Source organism: Asterias amurensis, chromosome 2 (assembly GCF_032118995.1).
Source record: "Asterias amurensis chromosome 2, ASM3211899v1".
Classification (NCBI taxonomy): Eukaryota; Metazoa; Echinodermata; class Asteroidea; order Forcipulatida; family Asteriidae; genus Asterias; species Asterias amurensis.
The window spans coordinates 7205030-7227344 of record NC_092649.1 but is presented as its reverse complement, the minus strand read 5'-3'; the positions used below and the strand labels follow the sequence as shown (position 1 = coordinate 7227344).

At 38.8% G+C, this 22315-nt stretch overlaps 1 protein-coding gene across 5 annotated transcripts in view; it reads right to left on the bottom strand.

The window, feature by feature from the left end:
- The window catches only part of LOC139950646 (leucine-rich repeat serine/threonine-protein kinase 2-like), a 115201-nt gene that overhangs the window by 33529 nt on the left and 59357 nt on the right, over positions 1-22315 (bottom strand). For all 5 annotated transcript variants that reach the window (XR_011787683.1, XM_071949449.1, XM_071949428.1 and 2 more), the window contains 19 exons: positions 21498-21634; positions 19561-19712; positions 18690-18810; positions 16538-16649; positions 15515-15589; positions 14707-14817; positions 13785-13880; positions 12130-12275; positions 11348-11468; positions 10496-10625; positions 9758-9917; positions 8233-8287; positions 6794-6928; positions 6329-6487; positions 5314-5405; positions 4022-4122; positions 2695-2795; positions 1239-1322; positions 408-490 (listed from right to left, as the gene is read on the bottom strand). Coding sequence is in view for 4 of the 5 variants with exons in the window: in XM_071949449.1 (XP_071805550.1) it covers positions 408-490; positions 1239-1322; positions 2695-2795; positions 4022-4122; positions 5314-5405; positions 6329-6487; positions 6794-6928; positions 8233-8287; positions 9758-9917; positions 10496-10625; positions 11348-11468; positions 12130-12275; positions 13785-13880; positions 14707-14817; positions 15515-15589; positions 16538-16649; positions 18690-18810; positions 19561-19712; positions 21498-21634 (2171 nt within the window). In the remaining variant the exon portion in view is untranslated. The remainder of the gene's footprint in view (positions 1-407; positions 491-1238; positions 1323-2694; positions 2796-4021; positions 4123-5313; positions 5406-6328; positions 6488-6793; positions 6929-8232; positions 8288-9757; positions 9918-10495; positions 10626-11347; positions 11469-12129; positions 12276-13784; positions 13881-14706; positions 14818-15514; positions 15590-16537; positions 16650-18689; positions 18811-19560; positions 19713-21497; positions 21635-22315) is intronic.

The window sequence follows — 22315 nt, the reverse complement described above, 5'->3', positions numbered from 1 at the left end:
ACGAAAATTATTTTAATCATTTACAAAAGTATTTTCATGACATTGTTTTACTCATTTCTCAAAAACTACAGCACCTCAGTAAGTAATATTTTCAGGGAAGCTTTCCACTATCCTTATCTTCAAACCCTGTAAGTTTAATGTAAATCTATGGACATTTTGAAACAGTACCCAAATCCTTTAAAACATGGTTATGAACCACAAAAAATGGTTGTCACTGTATACTGATCTTACTTGGGGGCTTTAGATTCCATAAAACAACTCAACACTTAATGTTTGAAGCTTCATACAAAAACTCATACTAATTGCGGACAGCCAGACGAACTGACTAAACGAACAAATAGACAGTAAAGGCTCATTCTACTCCACAGCTTGCCAAAATTGAATCAATTAATCGGTAACAACATTACCTGTTTCCATCTTTTGACTGTGGCACGGTGATTTTCAGACCGTCCAGTCCTTTCTTCAAGGGTTCAACACAGAAGAACGCTTCCTAAAATGCAAAATGAATAAATTGTTAATGGGCATGCTTGTTTTATCCTGGCAGAGTCTTTCTCAGAGGCTAACTTGAAAAAAAAAAAAAAAAAAAACATTTAAGAAATACCAAGATGTTTTTTTCTTCAGTAATATCAGGCCCAACTACAGTGGACACTATTGGTAATTGTTAAAGATTTGTCTTCACAGGTGGTGTATCTCAACATATGCATAAAATAACAAACCTGTGAAAATTTGAGGTCAAACAGTTGTCAAAGTTGCGAGATACTAATGAAACCAAAAAAACACCATTGTCACATGAAGTTGTGTGCTTTCAGATGCTTGATTTCGAGACCTCAATTTCTAAACTTAAGGTCTCGAAATCAAATGCGTGGAAAATTACTTCTTTCGCGAAAACTACATTCCTTCTCACAATGTTTTATACTATCAACCTCTCCCCATTACTCGTAATCAAGTAAGGTTTTATGATAATAATTATTTGAGTAATTACCAATAGTGTCCACTGCCTTTAAACATCACTCACAAGCAAAAAGTAAAAAATAAATAAAAAACTAGTTATTATCAAATTGTCGCCTTGAACACCCAGCAGGGTGGATACGTGCGCATTAAAAGTTTTACTACTATTATTATTATTATTATTATTATTATTATTATTATTGTTATTAACATAGGGGTGTTGTAACAAAGAGAATATTCCATTAGTTGGACTTAAAATTAATCCGGGAGTCATGGAGCTTTCAACTCACTTTTGTCCAGCGGACGTAAATTCCTTCCCTCCAGTACTTGGTTACTTTGGAAGCATCCTCATCGCTGGAAGCAACAGAAGATGGCTGTAACAAACAAAAACATAACCAAATAAAGGGCATATTAATTTTGGTTTTTACCCATACACCGATGTGTGTTAGCACTGTATACTCAGTACTTTCCCGAGTCCTGTGAACAAAAAATCACAGGCATATTACTCTGGTGGGATTCGAACCCACGACCTTTGCCATTCTAGAGCAGTGTCTTACCAACTAGACTACCGAGATTGCCCGATAGCTAGAGGCAGTTCGAATCCTATGTTTTGGCAGCGGGTATCGCTACGATATAATAGATGTTAAATTTGCATCGGGGATAAAGAGCCTTAATTTTGGTTTTTACCCATACACTGATGTGTGTTAGCACTGTATACTCAGTACTTTCCCGAGTCCTGTGAAAAAATATCACAGGCATATGACTCGGGTGGGATTCAAACCCATGACCCTTGCAATTCTAGAGCAATGTCTTACCAACTAGACTACCGAGATTGCCCGATAGCTAGAGGCAGTTCGAATCCTATGTTTTGGCAGCGGATACCGCAACGATATAAAAGATGTAAAATTTGCATCTGGGATAAAGAATATTATTATTAAAAAAAACAAAATTAATATTCTTTATCCCCGATGCACATTTAACATCTATTATAAATAATGGGCAGTTTTTCAACTGCTTTTCACTTGGAAAAACAAATAGTTTACAATTTAAAAGACTTGATTACCATGTGGTGTAACTTTTCCCATTAAATAAACACCCCCAACCCTTAAGTAGAGAAGAGTAGCCTTCTACCAAGGTTATTTGCATCAATTTTTTGTCTTCATAAGTTCAGAAAGTTTTGTTTTAATCTGCGGCGGCAGTTAATAGCTAGACAAGTTCTCAAAGAAAACAATCTACACATGTACACTGCAAAGTAGATATACACATGGTGCAGGCCTGGAATTTCATCTTTGAGCGGGCAAGGCCATTTTCATTTTGAAAAGGGCACTTCCATTGAAAAATCTTCAAGTCTATGGGGACTTCTGAAAGGGCACCAAGGACAAGACAAGGGCACTGGAGGCCATGCCCTCCGTGCTCCGTGAAATTCCAGACCTGATGGTGTTACTTCATACCAAATATAACACTAAGTTCAGAGTGTGAAAACCTTGAACATTTTTTTTTTACAGTATTTTTACTTGGGAATTAGAAGTTGTCAAAATGGTGTACTCGCTTAAAATAGCCTGGATGTACATGTACACACCCAAAAAGTATGCGACGAGATACAATATTTTTCGCACAGAGAAGTTTCATGTGAGATAAGACTTAGCTGCAATGCACTGAAACGCCATAAATGCACGGGAGATTTTAAAAACATTTAAGAGTTTAAGAGTGTCTGGAGAGGGATTTGATTAATTGAATGGAACTTACTGTCCGCAGCATTTGTGTAGAGAAGACAAGAAGTCTCAATATAAGACGTGACCACAGACCAATTGGGACGTATGGCATCTCATAAAAACGATGTAACATATCTACAGGGATAAACAAATCAAGTTATTATAACATATTCATAAATACCTCAGACAGTTTCGCTATTCCTATTGGTTGAGAGCGCGTCACGTGGGTGTGTATAAACCTTTGTTTATGACCAGTAAAATGTGTAGAAACATGGGCGTGACACCCGAGCTTTCACCTGTGATTATAAGACAGTTTCTTCATTCCTATTGGTCGAGAGCAATGGCCGGGACAGTTGTGCGACATCACGCGATACGCGCGACGCCCACAGCATTCCCTTATAAGGAGTGGTTTACCCGAAAGCGGCGGAGGGCCTTACCATTTCAGAGCTGGAGGGGTGTTGTGTTAAAAGAAATCATTGAACAATTATAATTTTTGCATTTATTTTACTTTTTGACCTGCCGAGGCCTCGTTCTTGATAATTCACCTCGACTTCGTCTCGGTAAAATTATCCAGAACCAGGCCTTGCGTTGAAAACCTCTTTACCACACATTGATTCCCTTGTTTAGGGCCATGGCACACACGGTAATACTTTTTTGTTTACATGTTTTACATGCAGTCAACTAAAATTTATGCAAAAACAAAAATACTGCAAAAGAAAAAAAATTCTGAGAATATATGAGAAAAATAAAACATGAATCACACAATTTTATCAAGCTCTTACACAAACAATGATGCTAAGCAAGTTTTTCTGCTGATGAGCACAAGATAGCAGGGAATCGGTAGCAAATCATATATATTACATTGTGTTTTGCCTAGTAACCTGTTTCTGCTTAGCAAGTTATCTTTTCTGTGCTAAGCATTTTGTTTGTATTAACAGCTCTTTGAAATAGGACCCAGGATTGTTTACTTCAAAACTAAATAAAAGGCATACTTAGAGCCATATAATGACATGTTTAAAAGAAGTATTGTCAAAATCACAGATTTTGGCTTCAAATTTCACAAGCCTTAAAAATGAGAAAAATGAGAAGTGTGGTGCAAACAACTTCAACCGATTGTATAAATGCAAAAAATAGTTCAATGGCCTGACGGCTCAACCCTCGCAGAGTCTTTTTTTTAAGGCTAAATGACAACACAACAAACATGAACATGTAACTAAGTGTAACACTGCTTAAACGCCACGCCATTAAACAAATTTGCAAGCCTTCAAAATGTCTGACAATGGCTGCCTTGAAAAAATTAGCAGCAACTCAGTTGAAGAAGAAACCATAAAACAGGTTAAATAGTGGCCATAATAACTAACCTTGTTTGTTGGATAAGGGGAGACTGATAGTTGGTCTCTGTCGTGGCATCTTACAAGGAATCATCAACTCTTTCTCATTGACAGGAAGCGCTACTTCAAATCTGAAAGTATTTACATAAACAAAAAGTTGTTTGGTTATTTTTAACACATACAAGAAACAAAAACTGATAAAAAAGAAACACAAAATCTACGCTCTGCCGACAAATTTCTCCATGAAGAACACAGGGCACGCAACTCTTGGGGAGAGCGTTCGTTTCTAGTCGCAGCAGCAAAGATATGGAATGGTCTTCCACATTACGTCCGGGCAGCTGTCACAACTGATACATTCAAATCAGCACTCAAAACACATCTGTTCAACATCCACAAAAAATCATTGCCTTTGACAAGCATAATGACTATAACTTTTTATAAGATATCACGAGCACTGCACCTGGAGCTAAGCTGACTAGGGTGCAGATTTTTTGAGCAAGCGCCATGAGCGCCTGCATTGGTGGATACCGGCGCTATATAAGACTTTGATTATTATTATTATTAATAAAAACGTATTTAAGGGTAACACCATGTGTACATCTACTTGCCAGGTAGTATCTCAAACTTGTCTAAGTATGTTCTACTGCAGCTGAGTAGATTTTTCAACTGCCGAGAAGTAGATTTTTGGAAATCGGGAGGCTTCTCAAATCTAAAAGAATAACTGTCCTGCTTTATAACTGCTACCTGGGCGGAAGGTGGGAAATTGATGTGGTATAAGTACCTTTAGCTTTAGTGGACTGAGGGGACTTTTTGTTATTAATTTCAGTAACGTGGAGTAAGTTCTTTATTGATCTCAATGTTTTGACTAGCCGGCTTTATTCATCATCAATAAAATTGGGCCCTGCTATTTAGAAAGATCTAACCTTATTTGGATGTACCAAAGCAACTTGGGGGGGGGGGGGGGGCGAGGATATTTTGCTTTTTTACTCATTCTGCGTCATTGCTTTTTTTTCTGCTGTTGTCTAATGTTCTTAATGTCTTTATAGACTTATTGTAAATAGATTTGTTATATATGACCAGGGATATTGGAATTGAAGGCCTTCGGGTTACAGTTTTTTGGTAAACTTTTTTAATTCCAAGCATATGTCCATGGTTTTTGTTTTGTTTTGATTATGTTTGTATTTTGTATGTGTTTTTATGCCGAATAAATAATTATAATAATAATAATAATAACTTAGTTACACAGGGAAAAGAAAATAACCTATGAAAAATGTAATGCGTAGATGGAGTTAACAACTCGCAAATGATTTTCAATGACTTACTTCTCTAGTAGCTTCAGATATTGTGGTATCAGATTCATCGGGAGGTCTTCCGTTCTTGAGAACAGGACGTTGATGTCGCTGATTCTTATAACCTGATACATTCAAGAAAACAAACAAGAGTGCCTCTAATAGATGTTAAATTTGCATCGGGGATAAAGAATATTAATTTTTGGTTTTTACCCATATACACCGATGTGTGTAGTGCTGTATACTCAGTACTTTCCCGAGTCCTGTGAAAAAAATCACAGGCATTTTACTCGGGTGGGATTCGAACCCACGACCTTTGCAATTCTAGAGTCTAGTTGGTATGACACTGCTCTAGAATTGCAAAGGTTGTGGGTTCGAATCCCACTGGAGTAAAATGCCTGTGATTTTTTTCACAGGACTCGGGAAAGTACTGAGTATACAGTGCTACACACATCGGTGTATATGGGTAAAAACCAAAAATTAATATTCTTTATCCCCGATGCAAATTTAACATCTATTACATCGTTTGCAGTACCGGCTGCTAAAAACATAGGATTCGAACTGCACATCGATGTATATGGGTAAAAACCAAAAATTAATAAGAGTGCCTCTAGTTGTGAGTTACATCAGGGCCCAACTTCATAGCGCTACAGTAAGCAGATTTGTGTGCTAACTGTAGCAGAAAAATAAAAAGTATTAGCGTATTTCACAAGTTAGCAACAATGACTAGATCCTCCATGATGAGACCTTGGCCCAATTTCATGGCTCTGCTTACCGTCGAATTCTGCGCTAACGATCACGATTCCCAGCTCACGTGCAAGCGACGAATTTCTGCGCTAGCCTTGTAAGCGTAGAATGCCTAGTAGCGTGGAGTACGCACGCGCAGAAGCCTTAATTCGCCGCTAACCCGTGAAATACGCTTGCCGTAAGCACTCCGTAAGAATTCCCTGCTTCCGTAAGCGCTGATTCTGTGCTTACGGTAAGCAGAGCCATGAAATTGGGCCCATGTCATGAGGAGGATTTTGAGGGTCAAGGCTCTCTTCCTTACCCCGTGGGAGTTGATGTACGGATTGATCTCTCTGACTGTTACGATGAGTGCCATCATTTTACACAGCCATTCTGGATCCACAAAGTACATGTCTTTAAGCTGACTGACTGGATCGTTGTAATGAAGAAGAACTCCAGTCTCGTGCAGGAATCTCACAGCCTGAACAAAATACAAACAAAAAAGATTAGTAACTAAGATAGATTTACGGTAACACCATGAAGAAATCTCTTTTTTGGGAGTGTTGGCTCTGAAAAGAGCCGGTGTGGTCTTGACGTTTTGATCCTCATGTGAAGAGCAGAGTATACCGTTTGAAATTTCAAGACCACACAGGCTCTTTTCTGAGCCAACACTCCCTCAAAAGAGAATGAATACATGGTTGTACTCGCAAGTTTACTATTTATTAATAGTTTATTCTTAGAAAGATTGTTGGTTTTGTTTAGATGAATGAGAAAATTAAGAGCCAACCTGTGAGAGTTCATCGATGTCCAGCTGTAGGGAATGTTCTCGTACCATCTGCAGTAACTGTCTCCTCATTACTACTGGGGCCTGGTTACTCTCCTTCAATCTTCTCGCTTCCTCCTTCAATAACTCCTCAAGATGCTGCCAAGATAAACAGTTAAATAGGAATTAAATTATGACAGCCCAAATCTTCTTGGTTCTGCTTATTGTCAGATTTCCGGATGGGTCATAAAGCCGTAAGTACCGTGTGTTGTGTAAAGGCAAAGAATACCTTCGTTTGTTAAACCGCTGGATTGTTTTAAAGACACTGGATACTATTGGTAATTGTCGAAGACCAGTTTTCTCACTTTGTGTATCTCAACATATGCATAAAATAACAAACCTGTCTCGGAGTTGCAAGATAACTATGAAAGAAAAAAACACCCATGTAACACGAAGTTGTGTGCTTTCAGATGCTTGATTTCGAGACCTCAAATTCTAAATCTGAGGTCTCAAAATCAAAATCGTGGAAAATTACTTCTTTCCGAAAACTACGCCACTTCACAGGGGGCCGTTTCTCACAATGTTTTTACTATCAACCTCTCCCCATTACTTGCCAAGTAAGGTTTTATGTTAATAATTACTTTTAGTAATTACCAATAGTGTTCACTTCTTTTAATCCTATATAGATGTAGATGTACAAAATAAAATAATATCTGAAAATATATTTTGTTTCAAAAGGTGGACGCTTTTTGAGAACCCAGTTACACTTATTGTTAGGAAAAGTGGTGTCAAGCAGTGTCTATCTTTTAAAAGACCTACTGGACAATCCTGAGCATTGTTAATGATGTTATCTTGACTGTGTTTGTGTTTTTTAGCTCAATTTCTCTCTCCCAAAGTCAGAAAAAAAGTTGTACTAATTTGAGTGCCTGTATGTCAGCCCTTATTCGGCTAATCCCCCTAATTCGGCTGATCCAGATCATTTATATACATCAGAGGGATCAGGAAGAGTTTTCTGTCTTATAATTAGTTTCTAATGATAAAATAACAGACTCCTTCCATTGGTCCACATCACCGAGCTCAAACAATAGAAACGTGCACATGAGTATGCGCTAGGCACAACTTTCGCTCGTCCCCAGCGCCTCGCTTTAACCAAAGGCGCTGGGATGGGAAAACGTATCATGCACTGTCATTGGTTTAATAATGCGCAGTCCCATCATGCATCACACTCACACTGCACCATATTTCTATGCACTGCATACATGATGTACTTCCTGAACAAGAATCTGTTCAAGCGATTAGCCCATCCCAGCGGTCCTGGATAGACTGGCCGCTGGGGCCGTGCGAAGGCACAACTCTCAGCCAATGCTCTTCCTTTGACCTCAATGAGGGCGCTGTCTCAGCATGTGATGTCTATGCAGGGTAAATAACGCATAAACTCAAACTGACAGGGACAAGTTGCTTACCTGATAACTATAAGGAATCATCTGTCCCAAGATTGGCTGGCCTTTGATTTTGCAACTGTGTTCAAACATAAAACAATTGATGCATGTTTAAGAAATGTGAATAGATATTAGGGAAAAATAGATCAGAATTCCAAAATAACTGCTATTCCAAGAAAATTGATGTTTTTTCCCCAAGAACAATCACTGTGGATACCAGTCTTGATCAAAGCTCCATATTAATTATTATTTATTGTTTAACTTTTTCTTCGGGGGGGGGGGCAATAAATTAAGTGCCTTGATTTTGATGAGACCAATTGGACCAAAAGCTCTCTCATTCATTCATTTTTATTAAAAACAAACTGGCAGCTCAAAGCTGAACTCTGTGGCATTACAAGTTAAAAATCTCTCTCAAGTTATGCTATGAAACTTGAAACACTTCTTCACAACTCAAGAAGAAAATCACATTGTGTCATGAGAGGTACTTACGTCTCAATGAGGTCACAATGAGGCGTCTGAGTGCCTCTAATCCCTCATTCTCACTGGTACAGCTAATAGCTCTAAATACCATGATCTCAGGGAAGCCAAGGGACTTAGTATATGACATGAGAGGTACTTACGTCTCAATGAGGTCACAATGAGGCGTCTGAGTGCCTCTAATCCCTCATTCTCACTGGTACAACTAATGGCTCTAAATACCATGATCTCAGGGAAGCCAAGGGACTTAGTATATATGAAATGAGAGGTACTTACGTCTCAATGAGGTCCACAATGAGGCGTCTTAGTGCCTCTAATCCCTCATTCACACTGGTACAACTAATGGCTCTAAATACCATGATCTCAGGGAAGCCAAGGGACTTAGTATATATGACATGAGAGGTACTTACGTCTCAATGAGGTCCACAATGAGGCGTCTTAGTGCCTCTAATCCCTAATTCTCACTGGTACAACTAATGGCTCTAAATACCATGATCTCAGGGAAGCCAAGGGACTTAGTATATATGACATGAGAGGTACTTACGTCTCAATGAGGTCCACAATGAGGCGTCTTAGTGCCTCTAATCCCTCATTCTCATTGGTACAGCTAATAGCTCTAAATACCATGATCTCAGGGAAGCCAAGGGACTTAGTATATGACATGAGAGGTACTTATGTCTCAATGAGGTCCACAATGAGGCGTCTTAGTGCCTCTAATCCCTCATTCTCACTGGTACAGCTAATAGCTCTAAATCCCATGATCTCAGGGAAGCCAAGGGACTTAGTTTATGACATGAGAGGTACTTACGTCTCAATGAGGTCCACAATGAGGCGTCTTAGTGCCTCTAATCCCTCATTCTCACTGGTACAGCTAATAGCTCTAAATACCATGATCTCAGGGAAGCCAAGGGACTTAGTATATGACATGAGAGGTACTTACGTCTCAATGAGGTCCACAATGAGGCGTCTTAGTGCCTCTAATCCCTCATTCTCACTGGTACAGCTAATAGCTCTAAATACCATGATCTCAGGGAAGCCAAGGGACTTAGTATATGACATGAGAGGTACTTACGTCTCAATGAGGTCCACAATGAGGCGTCTTAGTGCCTCTAATCCCTCATTCTCACTGGTACAACTAATGGCTCTGAATCCCATGATCTCAGGGAAGCCTGGAGACTTACAGAGACTCTGTACCCTTAGCTCCATGTCTCGGATAAACTCCAACTCTTTGTCTGTAGCAACAAAAAGAAAACATCCAGTTTGAACAGTGGGTTGAAACTACGGCACTTTAAAGCCATTACACATTTTCGGAACAGAGAAAAGAAGAAAAAAAATACCACATTTTCAAATAATTTACAGGGTTTACAGAAGGTACTGGTGAAAGACTTCTCTTGAAATATTATTCCATGAACTGCTTTACTTTTTGAGAAAACATTAAAACAATTATGAATTCTCGATAGGGAGAATTACGGATTTATTTTAAACACATGTCATGACACGGCGAAACATGCGAAAACAAGGGTGGGTTTTTCCGTTATTTTCTCCCGACTCCGATGACCGAGTGAGCCTAAATTTTCACAGGTTTGTAATTTTATATACAAGTTGTGATACACAAAGTGTGGGCCTTTGGACAATACTGTTTACCGAAAGTGTCCAATGGCTTTAACCAATTAATCCATGACTGCACATATTTCAAAAAAACAAACTAATTACTAAAATAGGGTGACTTTGTTTATTAAAAGAATCTCGATAGTGAGTGAATGTAGTTAAACAAACAAAAATAAATAATTCATAATTAAGAGGAGCAGACCTTTTGGTATTTTGTCTTTGTGCGTTCCAACGACAACCACTGGGCACGAGGGCGCCAGAGCCTGAATGGTCAGCAGCCATGGGCGTAGTGTCTTGACTTCATCTGGACCTTTACTGATGTCGTACACCACCTGAAATGACCAACAACTTACTGTTTAATCAAACACCTCGAACAAAAAAACAATTTTGATAGATCTTACTTTTTCAGATAATGACCTAAACTTCTGACCTGATCTGGTTTCAGAGGGACACATAAAGGTATGTTTTTTGGTCTGCTTTCTAAGAAAACAGCAAATAACTGTCACAGTATTTCCTAAGAATGTTAAATTCATCCAGGTTTGACAAGTTACACCAGGTACCAACAGCATCTCTTGCCGCAGCATTCGCTAACCGCTACCGACACTCCAAAATCTGAGAAACAATTAATGTATGAATCGATTCTAAGATTCAAACCATATCATTTTGGAGTGGATAATAGTTTGTACAATCAACATCTTGGCCCAATTTTATAGCGCTGCTTAACAGTAAGCAAATTTGCGTGCTTACCATAGCAGAACAATTTGCTTGAGCCTTAACCATTTCACAGGTTAGCAGAAAAATTGGGCAGCCATATTGCGTGTTTACCGTGGATTTGCACTATAAACAGCAAGCCTCTGAAATTTTGTAATGGAAATAAAACACTCAATATACCCAGAAATGGACTTAAAATGAAACCAACAAATTTGAGTTAGCCTGTTTAGCCCCCAAAATGTTCTAGGTGAATACAAAAAGCCATTTAAAACCAACTTCTGTTTGTTAGTCCAAAACAGTTTGGCGTTAGTTGGTTAAATTGACAATGATGTGTTGCTCTTACCAAGAAGAGAGCTCTGCCTGTCAGGAAGCAGGGATGGGTGCTGTAGAAATCCTCTTGACCAGCAAAGTCCCAGGTATTCAGACAGAAATCCACTGTCTTACGATTGGTCCGAACTGGTATCCTACAAGTCATAGTAGAGGTCAAAGAGCCAGTGGTTAGAGTTCAATCTTCAACTTTTTAATGGACCTTTCTGTTGATGATTAACAAACTGTGCTGGTTGGCATGGACGACCGAATGTTAGTAAAACACTCAATCGTATTAACGGATGTTTTAACCAAACTTTCAACTAAATAAAATACCTCCCACGATTGTTTGCTTTGTTCCAACAAACTCAACACTTTTTTGAATAGTCGTGTGACACTGTTACAAACAGTAGCGATCTGTTTTTGTTTTGCATATGGCATTCCAAAGTTCTCCAACCTCAGTTGGTTAACGACTGGACTGTGACGGTCATACTGGAAGATTGATGTAGCTTCAGTTTGCAGTAACACCAAGAGTTTTTAAAAAATATGAATGATTGCCATATTTATACACAGGATTCAGGGGTTGATTTCACAAAGAGTTAGGACTAGTCTTATCTTGAGTTAGGACCAGTTACTCGTCCTAACTTAGGACTATCCATGCACTTTGTATATTTCCTAGGACTAGTCCTAAGTTAGGAACACCATACCTCCAAAAAGGTTAATAGAGTGTTTAACTTTTTGTACACTTGCCAAGTGTCTTGTTGATAAAAATCGACAGTATGTGAACAGACCCATTATAATGAACCAATTGAAACTTACTTCCAATCTTGTACTTTGATCCCAACGGTAGCAACGTTGGCGAACTTCTTACTCTTCTTCTGCTTCTGCAGTCTGGCCAACAATGTGGACTTGCCCCTGCCTCCGTAACCCACCAGCATAAGCTTCATGCGATAGTAGGGAACAGACTGAAGAATTGAGAAAAAAGAAAAAAATGCAGAGTTTTAGAATATAAAGTTCAAATTTCATAGACAGTAAAAAGGAACTTTTTGAGCAGACAAAGGAACATCTTAAAAATATTTCAGCTAAGCAAATATAAGCAGGTGACCAGATGCAATCAGATCCACACATAAGGTGATATTTTTTGTTAGATGATATTCCCATCAAGGGAACTCGGCAATCTCCCACATGGGGTATGAATGCCAAGCTGGCAACAGCAAATCTCACTCACAATAACATTGGTCTAACGTTTATGATTATGAATTCCACAAATCAAGAAGTTGTGATTCAGTAACTAGATGCCAGAACTTGTTATAGTCACATTGTGAAATCAGCAGTAAGCTTGGTAGGATTTGAAGGTCACAACCATGTGATTGCAAGTAGTGCACTTTAACCTCATGTGGTAGAAGCAGATCAATAAAATTCTGGGCCCAATTTCATAGCGCTGCTTAACAGTAAGCAAATTTGCGTGCTTACTGTAGCAGACAAATTTGCTTAAAGGGTCTATGTAGGACACAAAACACAATGTCCACAGATTTACACTAAACTTGAAGTGTGAAGATAATGATAGTAGAAAGCTTCCCTGAAAATATTATGTGCTGAGGTGCTGCAGTTTTTGGGAAATGAGTAAAACAATGTCATGAAAATAGTTTTCGTCTCATGAGACAAAAATTATTTTAATAATTTACAAACGTATTTTCATGACATTGTTTAACTCATTTCTCAAAAACTACAGCACCTTAGTAAGTAAGATATGAAGGGAAGCTTTCCACTATCATTATCTTCAAACCCTGTAAGTTTAATTTAAATCTATGGACATTTTGAAAAAGTACCCAAATCCTTTAAGCCTCAGCATATTTCACAGATTAGCAGAAAAATTGGGCGGCCTCATTGCGTGTTTACCGTGGATTTGTATTGTGATGTCATTTATTTTCGTGCGGTAAGCACCGGAAGGTAAGCATGCCTTTTCATGTGCTTACGGGTAGCAGGGCTATAAATTAGAAATTGCGCAGTAAGCACAAAAACAGCCGCTAAGCAGCGCTATGAAATTGGGCCTGGCAGGAATGAGAGGAGAAAAGATGACAGCAAGCGCCAGGTATGAAATAATAATAATATTTGGTTTTTATATAGCGCTTTATATACCATGTCTCAAAGCGCTTTCAACAACACTATTACCCTGATCACTGGGCCGTTTCACTCCCTGGGGAGTATACAGCCTGTGCCGCCAAATATGTAGTGCACTATAAGCTAAGCCAACCACAAGAACCATCTCTGCCCTCACAGATACCCATTTACCCCTGGGTGGAGAGAAGCAATTATAGTAAAGTGTCTTGGGACTGGAACACACACTCTGCTAAACAGAAACACAAGAGCTTGAGTTTGGTGCTCTTATCCATGTTTTTAACTCTAACTACCCTAGGTATCTAGGCATGGAGGATCCACACACATCCCAAAGGCTTCAGTAAGTCAACTCCTACCTGTTTGAGTTTCTGATTGAGGAAGCCAACGATGTCCTTCGTACGACCCTTCAGAATGGACGGATCCAGATCCAATTTCAATCCATCAAGAGGAAACTAGGCAGACAAGAACAAAGAAAAAATGGCAGATAATGAGAAAATCTGGAGAAAAAAAACCATTATTTGCAGTATGTATCGCCCTGTGAGGGCGTGTGTGAACTAAATTTACAAGATAAAAAACCCCTCAAAAACCTGTTTTTTCCATTGTGATTATTAGTATTATTATTTATTAGGATATTGAAACAAGAGAACAACATAATATAGGCAGCCAAAGTAAGACAAAACTGCAATTGTGGTGCAAGAAAATTAGCTGTGGAAAGCATCCTCGAATCCCACCGAGTAAGATGCCTGTGGGGTTTTTTTTCACAGAACTCGGGAAAGTATTGAGTATACAGTGCTAACACACATTGGTGTATGGGTAAAACAAAAATTAGTATTCTTTATCTCTAATGCAAATTTACATCTATTAAAGACACTGGACACTTTTAGTAATTGTCAAAGACCAGTCTTCACAGTTGGTCTATCTCAACATACGCATAAAATAACAAACCTGTAGAAATTTGAGCTCAATCGGTCTTCGAAGTGCGAGATATTAATGAAAGGAAAAAACAAAGTTGTGTACTTTAAGATGCTTGATTTCGAGACCTCAAATTCTAAATCAAATCCGTGGAAAATTACTTCTTTCTCAAAAACTACGTCGCTTCAGAGGGAGCCGTTTGTTACAATGTTTTACATTATACAACCTCTCCCCATTACTCGTAGTCAAGAAAGGTTTTATGCTAATAATTATTGTGTGTAATTACCAATAGTGTCCACTGCCTTTAAATATGAAAGTAAATTGGGTCATAAGAAGCACATTTCACAATGAGTTGTTTACATGTACCTCCCAGAGCCTTGATAGTCTCCCCAGGTCATCAGGGATGCTGGTGGTCTTTGGGTTGTTGCTTATATCCAAAGACGTCAGCGTTGATATCTGGCCAATTTCTCTCGGTATCTGTTGGCATGGCAATGTAAATTAAGTTTTTCTCAAGCAATCAGTGGTGCAAACAGGATTAAACAGGGGCAAAACACAAAAACAGAAGATTTTATAGAAATCTAGCAGTTATAATAGATAGAATGTTATGGCCAGATTAAAAACAACAGATTTTTTCCAGCATTGTCAGCAGCCATATCTGTTCATATATATCAATTTTTATCAAATTATAATGTTGGGACTCATAAACCTTACGGACAAGGCAGCTTGGTTTAGACTGCAGCCCAAACCATTCCAAATTCTCTGTTCCTATGTCACACTAATGTACAACAAACTGTTTGTATGCCTGACCCTATGAAATTTGGGCCTACAGTCCCTAATCCTTCTGAATTATGCACTTTGGCAATTAGATAAACAAAGACCACAAGGTTCCCTTTGAAAAGTTTGAATACACATGGGTGGATTTTACAAAGAGCTAGGACAAGTCTTATCTCGAGTTAGGAAGAGTTACTCGTCCTAACTTACATAGGACTAGCTGTCTGTTTTTGTTATCTCTAAGGACTAGTCCTTAGTTAGGACTAGTCCTAAATCTTTGTGAAATCGACCCCAGGAGACTTGGAAGGTCTCCTCCAAAATACAAGCTCAAAGGATTTGCTGTTTAGCTTGAAACCCACTTGAATAATACTTTACTGAGCAAAGTTCAAACTGCTAATATTACCTGTGAGAGTTGATTGTTGTTCAGACTTAGACGTTCAAGTTTCTGCCATGAGCGGATATTCTCACCCAGGTCCACCTGTCAAGATCAAAGCAACAACAGAAAAAAAGAGAGAGAGACAATTTGTTTTAGCCATTTTAAAGCCAGTGGACACTATTGGTAATTGTCAAAGACCAGTCTTCCACTTGCTGTATCTCAACATATGCATAAAATAACCAACCTGTGAAAATTTGAGCTTGATTGGTCATCGGAGTTCCAAAATAACTATGAAAGAAGAAAACACCCTTGTCACACGAAGTTGTGTGCTTTCAGATGCTTGATTTCGAGACCTCAAATTCTAATGCGTAGAAAATTACTTCTTTCTCGAAACCTACGTCACTTCAGAGGAAGCCGTTTCTCACAGTGTTTGATACTATCAACAGCTCTCCATTGCTTGTAATCAAGTAAGTTTTTATGCTAACAATTATTTAGAGTAATTACCAATAGTGTCCACTGCCTTTAACACTGCAGATTCGTTAAATATCAAGTAATAAACAATAAAGAAAACTGACTGGGTAAGTTTTTATTAAACCTAGCAATGGGAGACTTTTAAACTCTAGGTGGCAGCAAACTTACCAGCTAAATTTCCAATGTTCACGTAGTTCTCTGAGTATGCGCACACTACCTGGTACGTCTGCTGCCACCTAGCATCCAAAAAGTCCCCCATTAAGCTTGTGAGTGGTGAGTTTGAATTCCAAGCAACACTTACACACTTAACCATAGTTGCTTCTCATCACATAGGAGTAAAATATACCCCTCAACAAATCTGCGTTTTCACTAAACGCAATGACAAGGGTCTACTTTGTACTGTTAAAGGTTGTTACAATTTCCGGATGAACTTTGTATTATTTATTGTAAAATTTGATGCAATTCAATCTTCTGATTGATTGTGATGTCTTTTTATAATTTTGAAATAATGAATAAACATTTATCTATCTATCTATCACACGCTACAGAATGATGTCCATTGACAATCAACAAACAAACCTTCTTGATTCTGTTGTGTCCGAGATGAACTTCCCTCAAGCCTTGACTCTTCCATTCTACTGGAGGGGGGACGCCGATCAAACCATTGTTGCTCAAGTCAATGCTCCTCAGCCTGCAGGTACATCATCAGGAATCCCATTAAACAAATTATTATGTAAAGCATTGTCATGACTATTAGATTGATCCCATAGAGTTATATATAAGAACTAGAGGGCGCACGAGTGATGCTTCGTGCACAAACGCCACGGGACCGCAAGATGATAAGCGCGTCATTCTGCATGCGCGTTGAATATGAAATACACGTTTGAGGTTTTTTTTATTGAACGCTCACGCGATGCTGTTTGTTCAACTTACAAAATGGCCGCACAAACACACGCTGTGAGATAGCTGTTTTGTCAACTTAGAAAAAGGCCGCCTGATCGCATACCGGGGCGCGTATATAAGCCAGTGCGCGCTCTAGTTCTTATATATAACTCTATGATTGATCATTATCTTCCACTATACAAATAATGAATGTTTATGAGTGCAATGGGGCGAATATGTTCATGAGTTGAAAGATGGAATGTTTTATATAACACCCAAGCATATCCTTGCCATTTGATTGGAGGATTGTCCGTCACGTGATAGCAAATAAAATTACCATTGCACGCTGAGTCACTCACCGTGCTTTTTCGTTCCATCCGAAATGTACCATTGCACGCTGCCAGCGTGCAATGGTACTTTTCGGATGGAACGAAAAAGCTGAGTAAAAACATCACTGCGTGCCCATCTTTGGTAACACAGCAGTGTTACTGCAAGGCATATTAGTAAAATTACTAGCATTCGGCTTCTACAATTAAAAATTGTAGGCCTACGCTTTGTTTGTTTTGAAAGTTGTATCTTTCAATCAAAATGACAAAGATCTACTTGGATATTATATAAAACAAATAATGAATGTTTTTCATTCGTGCAATGGTGCGAATATGTTCATTCGTTGAAAGCTGGAATGTTCCATTCAACTCGGCTCCCCCTCGTTGAATAGAACATTCCATCTTTCAACTCATGAACATATTCGCACCATTGCACTCATAAACATTCATTATGTGTATACTATTCAACGAGGCGGAGCCGAGTTGAATGGAACATTCCATCTTTCAACGAATGAACATATTGCACCATTGCACGAATGAAAAATATTCATTATTTGTTTTATATAACATCAAAGTAGATCTTTGTCATTTTGATTGGAAGATACAACTTTCAAAACAAACAAAGCGCATAGGCCTACAATTTCTAATTGTGAAATTACACCCGTTTCTTTTGGGTCGGCCTGTTTGACAATGTGCGTTCTGTACAGCTATTTCCAGACCCGCAGAAAAGCTGAATGCTAGAATGCTAGTAGTAACACTGCTGCGTTACCAAAGACACGAGCACGCGGTGATGTTTTTTGCTAAGCATGCAATAGTAATAGTACTTTTTCGCTGAGTGACGTAGCGTGCAATAGTACTTTTATTTGCCAACACGTGACGGACAATCCTCCAATCAAATGGCAAGGGTATTATATAATATGCACTAATCCTCCAATCAGATGCTCGAACCGGAGTGTGGTCATAGGCCATAACCTACCTCCAGTTTTTATTATGCACACTACGTATTATGGGTGTCAATTCGTCCTGATTCGTATACAGTCAGTGCAAAAAATTCCATTCTAAACTTTGCACGTGCATGCCGTTTGTCATGAAATATCGCTCTCAAGTTCTAAACTTTGAGGTTCACTTCAATGAGGCTGGAAGATAGCAATATAGCGCGTGTGCATCCAATATCCAATGAGGCCGAAGACTGAGTTGGATATGGGACACAGAAGCGCTACATTTTTTCCGTATTCCACTAGGGCTTGTATGATAACTTATAATGACCCTTATGCAAGATTCCAGGAATTTCTATGACTTTGGCGGAAGAATAACTTTGCGTTAACACCATATGAATATCTCTTTTAAGTAGTGTTTGTTCTGAAAAGACCCAGTGGTTAACGACTCTAAATTGTTACGAACTAAAATCCATTGAGAACAAAGACAGTTTAACTTTTAAATAAATGAAATGTTTTAAAACAAAATAACTGAGCGGCAATAATTTAGCTTTTGACATCCAATAGCATATATTTTGATGAGCTTACCATGGTAACTGAAGAATCATTTTCGGAATGAATGGACGGTCTGGAAGGGCGAGCTTATTCTCGGCTAGTTTAAGGGTTACAAGTGAAGACAGAGTTTCCCCAAGTTCCTCTGAGAGACTCTCTGTTAAGCAGAATTCAAAATAATGAGTTTAAAGCCATTATACACTTTCGGCACAGAAACAAAAAAAAGTTCACAGATTTACTAATAACTAACAGGGTTTACAGAAGGTAATGGTGAAAGACTTCTCTTGAAATATTATTCCATGAAATGCTTTAATTTTTCGAGAAAACATTAAAACAATTATCAATTCTCGTTGTCGAAATTAACGGATTTGTTTTAAACACATGTCATGACACGGCGAAACGTGCAGAAACAAGGGTGGGTTTTCCCCATTATTTTCTCCCGACTCTGATGACCGATTGAGCCTAAAGTTTCACAGCTTTGTTATTTTTTATATCAGTTGTGATACACGAAGTGTGGGCCTTTGGACAATACTGTTTACCGAAAGTGTCCAATGGCTTTAAGACGCTGTATGAGAACAGATGTTAAATTTGCAATACTGTTACACCGATGTGTATAAGCAATTTATACTTGGAAATGTCCCGTTTTTTGTGAACAAAATAAATCAAAGGCAATAATTCTTTATCCCCGATGCAAGTTGCAGTACCCGCTGCTAAAATATAGGATTCGAACTGCCTCCAGCATGCCCTACATATGTCACTAAGCAACCACTCGCTATACCATTGATCCTTGCATGAACTTGACCTTGGTGCTTATATTCCTGTGTGGGAGTTTATTGAGTTCCCTTGATGGGACGATAATTTAGACAGACAACAACAACTGTCCACTGTCTTCTTCTGTAATGCTTACCTAGTTTATTGAAGGAGACGTTAAGAAACTCCAATGACAAACACTGCCACATACTTTCAGATGGTATGTGTTTGAGATTATTATGAGATAGATCCAAAGACTGCAATCGGCTGAGCTCAAGGGACCGTAAAGGCAGATCATTCAGACTGTTCCTGTAAATTCAAATAAATTCAAAAATAGAGGTAGTTGTTGCAAACTGCTTGCCAACCAGTAGTATACACATATTGACTGTCAATGAGGTAACTAGCGTACGTCTATTCCCCCGAGGGACTTTGAGTGACCAGAAGAGGGAAATAAATGTCAAATGAGAACAAAAATCTGGAAAATAAAGGAAGTTTTGAAGTTGCTGTTCACGGTTCAAGTCAGGAGAGGGCGCTGTAACCGGGCACTATTTTCAAAGACTAGTGCCCGCTCGGGTACTAGTTCCCGCAAAACACTCACGCGCGATCACTAGACTATATTAGTTCATACTGGTTTCAGCCAACCAGAATACAGAACAAGTAAGAGGTGTGTCATAACACAAAATAGTAAGTGGCCTGAAGTTTCGTCCCTTTGAGAGTCCTTCTATTGTTTGAAACTTTATTAAGGAACTCAAATATCTATTATATCGTTTGGGTATATCTATTATATTGTTGCGGTACCCGCTGCCAAAACATAGGATTCGAACTGCCTCTAGCTGCCGGGCAACCTCGGTAGTCTAGTTGGTAAGACACTACTCTAGAATTGCAAGGGTCGTGGGTTCAAATCCCACCGGAGTAACATGCCTGTTATATCTTTTCACAGGACTCGGGAAAGTACTGAGTATACAGTGCTAACACACATCGGTGTACGGGTAAAAACCAAAATTAATAGAACTCAAATATCACGTAATGAACCACAAAGAAAACTGACTGGCTAAACTAGAGTTCAATATGAAATGAACCAACAAAAATTGACTAGAGCAAGATTTGAACCTGACACCTTTAAGATAAACATGCTGGTGCTCTACCCATTTAGTCATCTAGCCCTATCGTTGGCGATTTCCCTATTAATTTTGTCAATAACTTTGGTCAGCTATTCCAATGTACAAGTTTAATGGCTTCTGACTGGCACCCGCGAAAAAAATATTGACAAAATAAGGAGTTCACCAACATTAGGACTAAGAGCTGAAACTCTAATCCACACATTTGAAAAATAGTTTAACTTCAAGGGTGATTTTCTCCAACACAGAGTTTGAACTGCATGCATCGTATATAATGTCAGTTTGTGGCATGACCCGTGACGTTTAATAATAGTAGCTTCTTTTAAGGCTCATATCCATCACTCAGTGACGATCAAGGGGCTTCAACATTAGGTATTTTCCTGAAAGGTATGTGGGACATTTATAATATATGAGGCCTACTCTGTTTACATGTACATCACCATGCAATGGTTTACAAGGTGCTGTGGCGCGATATGTAGCCAATCAAACCAGGAACACCGGGGCAAGCCCCTTCTCTTTTGGCTAGTTGCACTGGGTTCTTTTACGTGCACTACACAACAAACGGACCAACGGCTTTACGTTCCATTCGAAAGACGAAGCATCATGGTTATGTGTCTTACTCAGGGACACAAGTGTCAAGACCAGACTCGAACTCACACTCTGCTATTATGAAACACCAGGGCCCAGTTTCATAGCGCTGCTAAGCACAAAAATTTGCTTAGCATGAAATTTCTTCCTTGATAAAAACAGGATTACCAACCGAATTTCCACGTGATTTTCAGGATAAGCAAACAACAGCGGAAAACCAGTAACAAGCAGTATGCAACCAATGGAAATTCGGTTGGCAATCCTGTTTTTATCATGGAAGAAATTTCAAGTCAAGCAAATTTTTCTGCTTAGAAGCTCTATGAAATTGGGCCCAGAGCTCGAGTTTGGTGCTTTTAACCGCTAGGCCGCGACACGACGTGTAACCTACCTTGCTAGTGAGAGAGTAACCAGTGCTGGTGCGTAGCGTCCCAGCCAGATTGGAAACTGCTGTATCTGGTTGTTGCTCAAATTCAGATCAATCAGTGAGTAGGAAACTTCCAGTGGCTCCTGTCTGATGTTGCTAAGCTGTGTAGGGAACAAAAACATGATGTGAACCTAAGACCACAGGATCACCACTTTGGTGCTAAGTCATCTAACAATAAGCAGGATTTGAAACTTTGCATGGTGAGAGTATAATTAGGTGAGGTTAGCGGAATGTTTAATGTAGGGTATTAACATATCGTGTTCAAAGGCAGTGGACACTATTGGTAATTACTCAAAATAGTTATTAGCATACATGTAAAACCTTTCTTGGTGACGAGTAATGGGGAGAGATTGATGGTATAAAATATTGTGAGAAACGGCTCCCTCTGAAGTGCCATAGTTTTCGAGAAAGAAGTAATTTTCAAAATTTTTCAGATTTAGAACTTGAGGTCTTGAAATCAAGCAACTGAACGCACACAACTTCGTGTGACAAGGGTGTTTTCTTCTTTCATTATTATCTCGCAACTTTGATGACCGATTGAGCTCAAATTTTCACAGGTTAGTTATTTTATGCATATGTTGAGATACATCAACTGTGAAGGCTAGTCTTTGACAATTACCAATAGTGTCCAGTGCCTTTAACAAGGCCAGAGGAAATATACTGCTATAATAAGCATAAAACATCTTGAATGCAAGGGTCGTGGGTTCGAATACCACCCGAGTAACATGCCTGTGATATTTTTTCACAGGAATCGGGAAAGTACTGAGAATACAGTGCTAACA